This window comes from Myxine glutinosa, chromosome 4 (assembly GCF_964187855.1).
Source record: "Myxine glutinosa chromosome 4, kmMyxGlut1.1, whole genome shotgun sequence".
Lineage (NCBI taxonomy): Eukaryota > Metazoa > Chordata > Myxini > Myxiniformes > Myxinidae > Myxine > Myxine glutinosa.
The window spans coordinates 31,214,730-31,229,003 of record NC_136264.1 but is presented as its reverse complement, the minus strand read 5'-3'; the positions used below and the strand labels follow the sequence as shown (position 1 = coordinate 31,229,003).

The 14,274-nt window shown below is 43.4% G+C and overlaps 1 protein-coding gene across 1 annotated transcript in view; it reads left to right on the top strand.

The window, feature by feature from the left end:
- LOC137414913 (protein dispatched homolog 3) overlaps window positions 1-14,274 on the top strand; it is a 235,065-nt gene that overhangs the window by 178,438 nt on the left and 42,353 nt on the right. Inside the window, exon 4 of the mRNA XM_078775200.1 lies at window positions 6,766-7,862. Within this exon, the coding sequence (XP_078631326.1) occupies window positions 6,857-7,862 (1,006 nt within the window). The 5' untranslated portion in view covers window positions 6,766-6,856. The remainder of the gene's footprint in view (window positions 1-6,765; window positions 7,863-14,274) is intronic.

Here is a 14,274-nt window from a genome sequence, read left to right as displayed (position 1 = left end):
GGGGGAACAAACACCAGAAACAGATTTGACCAGACGCCACCAGGATTTGGAAGAGGGAGACATAAGAGAGTTCGGTCTTGAGAATGGAGAGATATTGTTTCCTGGCTCTCCTGAGGGTGGACACACACTTGTTTCGGGCTTTGTGAAAGGAAATGAGATTTCCTTCCATTGGATTTTCTTTCCGGGAGACGAAAGCAAGTTGTTTCTGGGGAACAGCCTCACCACAAGATTCCGTGTACCATGGACGGGAGGAGGGGTATGAGAACTGAAGACGAGATGGGATAAATCTGTGCATGAGAGAGAGCAATTTACTTTGGAAGAATTCCCAGGATGAGTTGATGTCAGAAGTGGTAGAGATGGGAGACCAGTCCAGATGATTGATGGCTGCTTGAAGAGACCGAGCCAGTTGGCCTGAGTGAAATGCCAGACTCGTCGATGCTGAGGAGGCTCCCTGAGAATGGTCAGAGAGATGTCCATTTTAACCAGCACATGATCAGATGAGCCGATTGGAGCAGAAGAGCAGTGGACATTTTCAGGGAAGTTAGTCATAACCAAGTCTCGAAGAGAAGATGCTCCGTTGACTGAGATCCGGGTCAGGAAATTGACAGATTGTGTCAGTCCCAGTGATTCGCAGAGGTCCTTTGCTGAGGAGCCATGGCTGGTGAGAGAGGTACCCACACCCAGCCAACTGGCATGGTGACAATTGAAATCACCACATATGAGGAAGAGAGAGTTGGGGTGAGTAGATAGAAGTTGGTCCATATTATCAGACAGCGAGAAGTAGATGGAGTCATCACTGTTTGGTGGACGGTACAACACACATATGAACAAGAGGTGGGAGCGAAGGGGAAGCCGTAGCCAGAGATATTCCTTGGGGTGAGGTGGAGACAGGGCAGTGCAGGGCGAGTAAGAAAGAGAGTTTTTGATAAAGATAGCAACCCCACCTCCAGGACGACGCTCAGGTCTATCATACCGGAGGAGGGAGTAACCCGGGAGAGATACTAAGGAATCAGAGACATCATGAAGGAGGAAAGTTTCTGTTAAGCAGATCACGTCTGGTTTGTCAGAAGCAAACTGTATGGAGAGATCAGTTAAGTTTGAATGAAGGCCCCGGATGTTTGAGGTCCATATCGTTAATGAAGAGGAAGGGGGGGCATCGGATACAGAACAGGGGGGGGGGGGAGGGGTAGGGTACGATGTGGAAGAGGAGGAAGAGGTAGGGAGAGCTGTTGGAGGTGTGTCAGAGATTTCAGAATAGCTCGGAGAAAGGGAAGGATGGGGCGGACAAAAGGTTTGATTGTGATTGGGTGAGGCACAGTGAGGTGTTATTTGAGGAGGGGAAGAGCGAGGCAGAAGGTTGGGGGAGATGGAGGTGAGAGTTGGAAGGGGGAAGAAGCTTAGAGGATGATTTGAGGAGGAGGGGTGAGAGGGGGGAAATGGAGAAGAAATGAGGGTGGGGAGATTTGAAGGGGAGGGGCGAGGGGGGAGTTTATGAAGGGAGGGGTTTTTTTTTTTGGTTTTTTTTTGTATACAAGATCGAGGCTCGTGAAAGAGCGAACATTAATCACACAGAAAGACAAACCGACACATAAAACATATAACATCGGGAGCGGTAGACAAGATGGGGAGAGAGGGGGAAGGACACAAACACAACATTTGAGAGCAGGGACCGAGAGACATGGAGACATCGAGAGATCTGAGAGAGGGCGAGGGCTTTGGGGGGGGGGGGCATGGGAAGGGGGCGGTGGGAGAGGTATAAAACATATGGACACTGCCAGGACTTCCAGGAAAGAAGTTGGAATTTCAAACAAGGTGGATCTGGGGTGAATTAGCGGGGGTAGAAAAGATCAAGGTTTTGGATGGGGGAAGATAAGAGATGGTGGTGAACAGCTGTTTTAAAGACCTGGAGGGAGGAGTGGGATTGAAGGGAGTGAGGGAGTTTGTTCCAGAGGCGGGAGAAAAGAGGAATGAAAGAGTGAAGGTGAGCAGAGAGCCGAGATTTCGGCAGTTTAACCATCAGAGGGTTGCTGGCAGATCTTGTGCGACCTGTAGGAATATTTGGGGGACAGAGCACAGAGAGAGCTGGGGGTGCAAGGCCGGAGAGGAGTCGGTAGAAGACAGAAAGACCACCTACCTGCCTGCGGTGAGTGAGTGAAAGGCCCTCAGAGATAGCTTCATCGCGGGAGATTCCAATAATTCTGAAAGCTTTGGTTTCAACAGCGTGAAGCCGAGCTAGGTGTGAGGCAGGAGCACCGGCCCATAGGGGAGAACAGTATTCCATTGAGCTGCGGATGAAAGCCTTGTATGTGGTGAGGAGCTCAGGTGTGCCGAGGAAGGACTTCGCACGACGGAGGATGCCCAGTCGGCGACTGGCTTTGGAGGCCAGTTTGGAAATGTGGTTTTCCCAAGAAAGATCATGGCAGATAGTGAGACCCAAAATCTTGAGCGACAGAACTTCTTGGAGAGGATTGTTGAGAAAGTAGATGGGAGGGTTGTCCAGTCGATCTTTTCGGAGAGACATAGTAAGAGTGTGAGATTTGTCAGGATTGAAAGACATGTTCCACTTGTTTGACCAGTCTGTGATTTTGTCCAGGTCTTCAGAGAGTGAGGAGGCAGCAGACTGCCGATCTGAGGGAAGAGGAATGGAGCGGCAGAGAGTGGAGTCATCAGCAAAGAGATAGAGAGGATTTTCGAGAGAGTCAGAGAGATCATTGATGAAGACCAGAAAAAGCACGGGGCCCAGAACACTGCCTTGGGGAACTCCAGCCTGAACAGGAAGAGGAGATGAGAGAAACCCATTCAGGGCCACACGTTGACGACGACTAGAGAGGAAGTCCGCCAGCCATGCGTGGAGATTTCCATGGATACCAAAGGAGGAGAGTTTGGTGAGCAGAGCGGGGTGCCAGACCGTGTCGAAGGCACGTGATATGTCGAGGGAGATTCGGAGGGAGTTTAGGAGGGAAGGGACAAGGGGAGGGATTTGAAAGGGATGGGAGATGGGGGAGATTTGGAGGGGAGGGGTGTGGGGGGAGTCTTTGAGGGGAGGGGCGAGGGGGAGTCTTGGGGGGGGAAGGGTGTGAGGGGAGTTTAGGAGGGAAGGGGCAAGGGGGGAGATTTGAAAGGGATGGGTGATGGGGAGGATTTGGAGGGGAGGGGCAAGGGGGAAGATTTGAAAGGGATGGGTGATGGGGAAGATTTGGAGGGGAGGGGTGATGGGGAAGATTTGGAGGGGAGGGGTGATGGGGAGGATTTGGAGGGGAGGGGTGAGATTGGATTTTGGAAAGTGTACGATTAATGGGAAACGAACATTTTTTGCAAAATGAGTTTCTTGTGACTTTCGAGTCAAAAATACATTTGAGGATGCTGGAGGGGGGGGGGGGGGGGTGGAGAGCAGGAGAGTTTAGAGAATGTATGAAAGAGGCACTGTAAGAGATGGAATTTTTTTTTGGAATGAATAGATTTGGTGAGCAAGTCGAAAGCAACCTTTTAAAGAAGAAGAAGAAGAAAAAGGTGTTATAATACATGACAGAATACAGAACTTCAGGGGAAAGTTTAAACATTTTAAAGTTTAACAGTGAAAACTATCTGGGGAAATGTGGGTGAAACACGAAGAACGAAGAACGAACGAATAAGAACAACGAATAAGAACAGAGAAGGGAATTTTTTTGGGTTTGTTTTTTTTGTTTTTGAGTTGAGATTTTAAACATGGACGTATGGGGTGAAAAGACTGGGAAAAAAACAGAGAACGAAAGTAGTTGAAGTTGTAATAATATTGAAGATTTGTTTCATGGGTATGTTCATTGCATACGATTGTGTCCTCTTTTTCTTTTACGGAACAATGTGTTTGGTCAAGTTAATGTTCCTTTTTCTCCCCGGTTGTTTATTTTTGGCCTTGGGGTCACTTCAGCAAAGGGAAAATTGTTAATGTTTTAAAAATTTTTATTGTCAGAGGCTAAACTGGCCATCTATTTGTCGCAAAAAGCGAAAATCAAGGGCAAGCCACCCGAGCAATGCAATGTGATGATGCACTTCCAATCCCTGGTCACAACTCGGTTAAAACTGGAATTTAAGTATTATAGCAGAAATGCAAACATTAAGGATTTTGTTGAAACATGGTGTGTGGGAAAAATATGCGGGGTAAATGAAAATGTATTAGAGATTTACATGTAGGGGTTTTCTTTGTCCTTGCAATCTCTTGTTTTGGAATGAAGTACATTTCATTGATTGTTTCTCCTTTTATTTGTTTTTCTATGACTTTGGTTGTATTCTATTGAAAACTGTTTTTTGGTTTATTCTTGTTGACGTTTGTTTTTGTAGTTTTATAATAAAAGGACTTAAAAGTCAAAGTCTCTCTCTCTCTCGCTCTCTCTCTCTCTCTCTTTCTCTCTCTCTGTCTCTGTCTCTGTTTCTGTCTCTGTCTCCCTCTCTCTCTCTCTGTCTCTCTGTCTCTCGGTCTCTCTCTGTCTCTCTCTGTCTCTCTCTGTCTCTCTCCCTCTCTCCGTCTCTCCGTCTCTCCGTCTCTCCCTCTCTCCCTCTCTCTCTCTGTCTCCCTCTCTCTCTCTCTCTCTCTCTCTCTCTCTCTCTCTCTCTCTCTCTCTCTCTCTTTTGTCCGTGTGCATCCATTACTGAACTTGCACACTTTCTCTTTGACATTGTTGCCTTTTGCAGATGTATTGTGAATTTGTTTCCCCTTTTTTGACGTTCTTTTGAATCCTTACCATTAAAAAGGAATTCATGAACCAAAGGAATAATCTGTGCTCTATATCAATGCAACATTCAATTTGAATTGATCTCCAGGCTGTTTATAATTTCCATAACAAAAGATGGAGAACAACTTGTATGATGGATATGAACAATGCAGATGTTTTGTGTCATGCATTTTCTAATTTATCTTTGCTCCTCACTTGGTACAATGTATTCTGCGTTTGGGGTAAGAGTTGAGATCGGTTTGTAATTGGCAAAGAGCAGTTTCTTGCTTGAAATGTTGGTGACATGTTTCTGTGGCCAACTTCCATCATCCAGCTCAAGCATTTCCCAGCTGGGTTCCAAATAGAGATCCTGTTTCTGTCTAATCTGAATACTACAGCATCAGAATGCGGTTGCTCATGTGTTATTCAAGATGCTTCTCTGCCTCGACTCATGTCATATGCTGCTCATAGCTGGCCTGGGTTGTAGCCTTAAGAGAAACTGAAATTTGATAATGGACTAAATTTGTATTGGGAGAAAGTTTCCTTATGCTCTCCAAAGAGAAATGAAGAGTTGTCGAATTTGAGCTTTGAAGCAGCGAAATCAGTTGACTTAATTTGAAGTTTTTGGCAGGTGATTAGACAATGATAAATTATTTTCCCAATAACTTGTATTAACCATATTTATTTAAAAAAAATTGTGTACAACAACAACAACATCATCCAACAACTATCGAGGACGCCAACTATCGAGGATGCCCCAACACAAGTCAGGGGCCATATCTTTCCCATTCTTCCCTCTGCCCGGATTCGTCAGGACAGCACGGTCATGGTCAGAGTGCCGATTGGTCCCCATGGACCGGCCCTTTCCCTCTTGTGCTGTCTCTTTTTTTTTTTTCTCCCTCCCTCCCTCTTTCCCTCTCCCCTTCTCCCCCTTTCCCCCTCTCCCCCTTTCCCCCTCTCTCCCTCTCTTCCAACCCTCTTCCAACCCTCTTCCAAAATAACTTGGGTCAGAAAATTAAAGGGAGAGTTAAGGCAGGTCCTGAGGGAAGAGATTGGGGCACATGTGGTGAAAAATTTGTGCAGGGCACGCGTGACCCCACGTGAGTTCACATCCGTGCAGCATGAGCCAGCAGAGAAGGCCGATCATGGGGTGGAGCTGGCAAAGAGGTTTTCTTCAACAAAACTGAAGAAAGATTTTACACTTATCTGTAATAATCTACCATATAAAACACAATGTGAGTTTGTGTGTTTGCACAGATGTCTGTCCCCCTTCATAAGGACGACCTGAGTCAGAATTTAAAAGCCAATCTTTTCACACAAATATGTGTTCACTGTGGTCTATTTTTGAGGATAAAACAAACTCGAAAAATATTTTCCATAAAAGAGTAATTATGTCTGTTCTATTGCAAATGTAGACGGCGGCTTGCAAACTGAGACTCGAGGGCGGTGTACAGAAGCGTTTTTTAAATAACAATAAATACAAGGTGGAGGGAGATGAATTTCGCTGCACATGATGAGCAACGCAAGCAGAGTAAAAGGAGTGTTCATTTACATCTGTATGATGTCTTATAAATAAATAATATATAAGCACACCTGACACTAGGCCGAGGCTTTAGACTTTGGCATGCTCACGAGGCTGTTCCAACCCGTCATTTTTGATGGGATTTTTACTATTGTTACATAACAGTTTACTTTTATTTCTCTATTTTATTCTTTGCTTGCAGATGTGGGTACAAACAAATTTTTCCTATACTTGGGGTCTTCGGCAACATGCCGATAATGCTAGCTAATTGTTTTTATGAGCTTGTAGAGCTAGTCTGTGATCTAAAGAAATATAAGATCCAGCCAATATTACTGTATTATATCCCAATCAGCCTGTCAAATCTTTCCCTTTTGTTTGTGGCATTTCCTTTGTAAACTGCAACAATAGTGATACCTCTTGAGAGGAGGGTGAAATTGTTTTATTTTTCATTTTCATAAATATTTTTTGAGTGATATTATTGATACCATCCTTCGTTCCTTTTATTTTCTTATCCTCTCCTTGTCCAATATTGTTCTTCCACTTTTCTTGTTTCAGGCTGAATTGAAGGTTTCTACAGCATGAAGGAAAGACAAATAGACAAGCCATCACTGTTGCCACTGTAGAGCCAAGGCAAAGTGGATTTGTCATGGATGCAGATGCCGTGGCAATTCGAGGCATTCAGACGCAACTGGAGAATGACAAAGTGCATCCTGTGGATCGAGGCCCATGGGCCTTGGTCGGTCGCGCACTCGCCAATGTGCCCTTTGCAGCGGTATTCTTAGCAGCAGGACTTGTCTTACCGCTAGCCCTGGCAGGTGCTATGCTGCTCCGCGGCCCTCCACTTGATATTGATCTGTCGTATGCAGCTTTTGAGGTGCGAAACCACAAGGCGTCACGCCGTTTTGATGCGCTTGCTCTCGCACTGCGCTCCCAAATTGTGATGCACATCTCAACTCTGTTGCCACCACGCCGACACCGCCATACCCGTGAACTTCAAGCTGAGAATCGCAGCACGGGCAATGAGCATTATGGAAGTCACTGTGTATTGACTCAAACTTTGAAGCTTTCTCGGCCAGCCTGGCCGTGCAAGGTCAACAATGTTGAGAAATTGATTCGACAGTTGAATAGTTATCGAGCAAGGCAAGAACGCTCAACACACCATGTACGGTCAAAAGTTAGAACTTTTGACTCAAATGAACCATCTGTGAAACCTTACTATTCTAGGTTGGCTGAGCAAACAACTTTGTGGGCGAAGAATCATGGTGGTCCAGTGTGGCCCGGAAGGTTTCACCGTGACGCTGTCTCCGTCCATCCACCCTGGCAACAGGTCCAGCCACAGTGGCACATGCAACTCATATTTGTCGCACGTAACGAGGGTACTCATCTCGATGCTGGCGTTGACGATCTCAACATCTTCACACCAGAACGGTTGGAGGTTGTGCGTCGAGTGGAGCGTTCCGTGATGTCAATTCCTGGCTTCCAGGAGTTCTGTTGGAGGCCGAGGACTGCAGTAGCTGGATGGCCTGGCCCAAAAGACTCTGAAACCCCACCCTGTGCACCGCCAACTTCATTACTTTCATACCTGTACCCCTCAGAGCACGATGGGAAGCTGTGGTTTGACGGACTTGGCTCAGACCTCGCTGACATAAATGGTATGCACCTCTTAATGAGAGATTTACTCGTTGGCATGTTGACAGATTATTATTGTCACCTGATTATTCTACTTTTGTCATGAGGTATGAGAAAATAATGTTCTGTGTTTTATTATTCGCCCTTTTTGCCCATTTTTCTTTATTTTGGACATCCAATTTCACCCTCGTTTTCTTTTCTTCTCCTTTTTCATTAATTGTGATAGTTTTTTCCCCCATTTGGTGTGTGTGCACGCACATGTTCACATTTGGTTTATGAGGCATGATGCAAACACAGAGAAAGTCCAGCAGTGCAGCATAGGCTGTGTTTGGTCACATGCGTGTTCGCAAAATGTTCATGTCTGATTCAGGACACCTACAGGTTTCTGTGCTTGATCAAAATGAAAACGAGTACAGATACATTCAAAGTACACCGCTCCGTTCCAAATAAATAAATAACATCCTCCAGCACGCGGCGTTGCTGAAGCACCTTCGGCACCCAGTGATGCCACCATGCAACACATAGAGACGGTATTGGGAGGGAGAAGTGTCCAATAATTGATTGATTAATTGCGTAATTAAAATAAATACATAATAATCGTAAAGTAATTGATTTCTTAATCAATTGGCGAGTAACATACCCAAACCACCAGTGTTTCATCCGAAGCTGTAACTTTTTGAAAATTAATTAAATAAGTAATTAATTGAATAAATAAATAAGTCATCAATGAATTGATTAATCAATAAATAAAAAAATACCCTTTACAGCAAAATTACTTGGCCATTGCCCTGTCTAAATTTCAGCTTCCTAGCACAAAAGGTGCCTGCGATATTGCCCAGATGAGAAATAAAATAAAGTACTTAATAAATTGATAATAATTAAGTAATTCATCAATGAATTGATTAATCAAAATGTAAAAAATACTGTTTTTGCCAAGGTACCTGCTTACTATCATGCCCAAATTTCAGCCTTCTAGCTCAAAGGATGGCTGAGATATCGCCCGGACAAACAAACGGAGTGAAAACTGAGTACTCCGTTTCGGCGCATGTCATCGCCGGGCCACCTTCGGTGCCTGGCGATGACGTCATGCAGCACCTGGAGATGGAATAGGAAAGGAGCGGTGTACAATATGCAGAAAGACCAGAGTTGGCTCCATATCCAGGATCTTTCAAAAATGCAGAATTATAGTGATATTTACTTTACAATTATATGATGATAATAATAGTTCAAATTACGAGCCAATGACATGCATACACATGAACATGATCTTCAATAGTACATGGTCTGATGGCATTAAACCACTGATTTCAGATGTCCCCAAATAAAAATTCAAGTGGCGTTACATCTGGACCATGAGGGGGGCACTATATCGGTCAACGACTTCCTATATACCTTCTTTTTTTTTTTTTGAAATACCCTCGTATCATAACAAATAAACAAAATTTATTTGTTTATTTGTTTATTTGTTTGACAAATAAACGTATCCATTTTGACTGACTAGTGGGCCCATTGGTCCATTGGACCAAATTTTCATTGGTCGTCACCGCCTTGTAGCACATCTGCCTGCCGTAATCGGGTTTTTTGGGGTCCTCGGAGTCTTTTGGGTGCTTGGGGACTTTTGGGTCTTCAGATTATTTTGGGACTTTTGGGTCTTTTGGGTCCTCAGTGAGTTTTGGGTCTTTTGGGTCCTCAGAAACTTTTGGGTCATCTGGGTCTTTTGGGTCCTCGGGGACTTTTGGGTCTTCTCTGTCTTTTGGGTCTTCGGGGTATTTTGGGTGTTTTGGGTCTTTGGGGATCTTTTTGATGTTTTGGGTCTTTGGGGTCTTTTGGGTCCTCGGGGTATTTTGGGTTCTCAGGAATTTTTGGGTCATCTGGGTCCTCGGGGACTTTTGGGGTCATCTGGGTCCTCAGGGACTTTTGGGTCATCTGGGTATTTTGGGTCCTCAGGGACTTTTGGGACATCTGGGTCCTCGGGAACATTTGGGTCGCCTGGGTTTTTTTGGTCCTCGGGAACTTCAGGTTCTTTTTGGTCCTTGGGGAATTTTGGGTCATCTGGGTCTTTAGGGGTCTTTGGTGTCTTAAGGATCTTAGGAGTCTTAAAGGGTCTTCAAAAGTCGAAGGGGTCTCAGCAATTTAATTTAAAGAGTTAAAAGGTACTTTTTAATAGTACGTAACACGTAATTAATTAATAGACGTATATATAGTTAATAGACACAAAAGGTATCACACACACACACACACACACACACACACACACACACACACACACACACACACACACACACACACACACACACACACACACACACACACACACACACACACACACACACACACACACACACACACACACAACTCATCCATTTATCGTATCAGTTATAAAGTGAAAGGTCGAGAGGAGGAAGGAATACAAGAGTCACAGACTCATTTATCAAGCAGTAAGTAATACCATTCTCATGCTTAAGTGCACCTCAGTAGGATGGGGTCGGGGGGAGTGCAAGGGGAATCTCCTTTTTTTCTGGGGGCATGGCCATTTCACAGTAATTTTAGAACATGAGCATTGTTCAGGTGGACGTGTACTCGTTCTTTCCTTCTCTTGTAGGGGCCAAACGGGTGAAGGCAAGCATATGTTTTGCCTGGATTGCACAAGATTAAAATTTCATGCTTTGTCCACAGCCATGTTAATCCTTCAGAGTTGGGCCTAATGTGCAAATGAAAGTCGCATCACGTCGTATTGAGCACTGCGCGACTTTCTCCATTTTCAAAGCAAGTTCCTCATGGAAATCCCTGATGCATTTCTCACGAGATTCTCAGCAACTTCCATTGCTTAACCCCTTGTGGATCACAAGTATCTTGAAAGCATTTTTGAGATAGAAGTTCAATTTTACTATTAGTTTAGCTATAATAACCATGTATATTAATTGAAATTCAAGAGTATGCATGACGAAAATTACAAGTTTTTAAAATGAACAAAACAAGAGAAAAACTAGAACGACACTCGGTAGAGCGCATAGTCTTGCCTCACGCGGTCATTCTGAACAAAAATACCATCGTTAACCGAACACGCTACTAATACGGCCCCCCTATTATGTCGCATACATTGCCATTATCAGGAGCTTTATTGACAATGATTGATTGATAATTAGGATTATTGGGATATTTAACAACTCTAAAGTGTGCACATTCAGGCTGCATCAATGAAGATGAATATAAAATAAAAATTCAAAGCTATATTCTCCATGGCTAGTCAATCAAATGTATGAAGTTTTGCATTGATCTGTTAAGTGGTTCTGGAGAAGAAGATTTTAAATGTTTTTATTTTCAATCCAATATGTCTGCCAGACCACGTGAACGATGACGTCATACATTTAATGCTTTACCCAGATCGGGTCGTAGATCAGATATATGAATTTTCAGATTTTTGGGATAAGGATTTTGTCCAACCAATTATGGCTGGAATACCACTTCACTGATGTCATCGTTGTCACCATATATATCCCATGGGGAGTTGATGACATATGCCAAGTTTCAATTTATTTTGTTTAGTGGTTTCGGAGATGTCCAATTTTATTTTTAACTTTAATCCAATATGTCTGTCTGCCATACCATGTGACCTATGACATCAGAGTTATCAACAGAATATTCTCCATGTGGGTCCCTCCTATGTTTAAAGTTTCGCATGGATTGGACAAGTGGTTGCAGAGAAAAAAAAACTTAAAGCGAAAATATATAGATGAGGACACACATATATACACACATGCACACACAGACACACATTGGTGGATACTTTGAGAAATGGTAGGTCTCCATTCCATTTCCTGAAACCCACCCATGTGCGGAGATAGCAGCCAACAACAGCAACTTACACACATACAACACACACACACGTATACACACAGGTACAGTTGGGGCTAAAAATATTGGCACCCTTGCACTTTTTTTCAAATAATGCACAATTTCTTCCAGAAAATTGTTGAAATAATAAAAATCTGTTGGTATCGACATCTGTATTTCTTTGGTTTGTAATGGAACAAAACAAAAAAAGCTGAAAAAATTACTAAATCATAGCTTATTCCACACAGTAATCCTAAAATGGCCCGGACAATGTTATTGGCACCGACTAGAAGTTGTTAGAAATAATTAGATTTCAAGCAGGTGATTCTCCTTTACTTTGGAATTGAACTCACCTGGGGTGAGTTGCAGGTGCCTGCAATATAAAAATCACTCATTCGAACAGTTTGAATAGATAAAAGGAGTCATTGTGCTGTTTTTTATCACTATGTACCACAATGAGCATGGAGAAAAGAAAGAAAACTAGAGAATTGTCTGAGGAGGTCAGACACAAGATTGAAGCCAAGCATAGACAATCTCAAGGCTGCAAGTCCTTCTCCAGAGACAGTGATGTTCCTGTGTCCACCGTACGCAATGTTATCAGGAAGTTTAAGGCCCATGGCACTGTAGCCAACCTCCCCGGACGTGGCCGCAACAGAAAACGTGATTGAATATTGCCGCGAAGGATTGTTTCAATGGTGTAGAGGTGTAGAGGTGTAGAGGCCTGCGAGAGGGAGACCAGCCAAGAGAAAAATGTCCACGTGCTGAGTGGGCCGCGAGAGAGCGGCCAGAGAGAGAATCGATGTCATGAATGTCCCTTTTGTTCACCCTCGTTGAGGGAGGGGGAATCTTGGAGGTCTCCTGGCTTCCGATTGGTGGAGACCGTTACTCCGCCCCACAAGCTGCCCCAAAATGATTCAGGACCTCATTGGTGGGCTTCTGAGCCTGGACACCATCGTGTGCCTTTGAGCCTGGTGCATTACCTGGTAAAGTATCCCTTATGAGTGGAGGACCTATCCTTCCCTTTCCCCAAAGCATGATGATTGATGACATACTAACCCGAAATAAGGGGAAGGGTCTGAGACAATGGTCTGATATGAAATAACTATTCTAAGGGACCTGTATGGTGGTTGCCATTACTTTTTAGCGGTTTCCCAAAAACCAAACAATATTAATAGTGAAATCAAGAATTGTGGAGACCAAAAACTTCAGTCAATTTCAACTTATTTTTAGAGAAAATTGTGAGATATTTCAAAAAAGTGCAAGGGTGCCAATATTTTTGGCCACAACTGTATATGTGCACATACTCATATATGCACAGACATACACATATACACGCAGTCAGTATATATAATATATATATATATATATATATATATATATATATATATATATATATATATATATACACACATGCATGGAGGTGGATAGTTTGAGACCTCGGGGAGGGCTCTGTTCCACCTTCTGAAACCCACATATAGAGATAACAACCAATGACGACGCACACAGGCAGACAGGAGCTTACAATAGTCTCGCAACCCCTCGGGGCGAGACTAATTATTGAAAAGGCAAAAGCTCTTACCCATTGTTAGCTACAATGTTTGCTCATGGACAAACATAAAGTAATCTAAAATTGCAGGGAAATGATCAGATACACCAATTTAAAGTTTAGGGACATATGTGTCCCTTGGTCCTTAAAGGGTTAAGAATATGAGGGGCGTAGCCAACACGGAATAAAAAAAATTGGGGATTTTTTTTTTCCATCTTTTCGGCAAATTAGTGTTTCATTTGGAAAGTTATTCACTTGGAATAAAGATCTGAAATTGAAAAAAAGGGAACTTTTCCCCTTGTTTATCAAGCAGCTCATAAGTAATTTTTGTGCATGTAATGCGTGTATGAGGTTTGTGTTACCAAACTACTGTGTGCACAAAGTGTGTTAAAGAATACAAGATAGTATATTTTGGTCAATTACTGCATTGAGATTGTTCTTGTCTTTGGAAAAGGAAACTTGCCAATAATTTGGACAGAACATGTTCATCAATCGCTGAGTGGACTCTGTTGGGATTTATGGAAAACCCGATATTTGCAACACAACATCCTGGTTTTTTTTGGTTTAAAAATGCATTTGCAATCATTCATTCATCTCTTCTCTCGAGTGTGGAACAGTCTTTCTGAGTCTTTTGTCTCGTGATTTTCCCTCCCAGGACTTGTGCCCACTGTCACTTCATATGGTCTCTCCCATTTATTACGCAGAACCACTGAGCTTTACTCCATTCACTTAGACCGTGTTTCCCCTTACACCAGCAACTCTGAGCTCCCTTTGTGCATCCACATGTTCTTGTGCTCTTGTTTCCCCATTGCCACACTCTTTCTGCTGACCGCCATGTTGTTCTGCTCTTCCTTGAGCTTCAATGCCTGTTTAAGAAGAGATGGAAAGATGGATTGGGTACATATTTTCAAGACACTTTCGCAATGAATAAAACTATCTGTTGGTGCTGCATGGCCAAAATTTTCAATTTATGAAGCCGACCTGCCACAACATCCTTTCAGGTTCGGGCCTATTGAATTCCGCAGGAGTGTATATACAGGGAAAGAATAGACAGA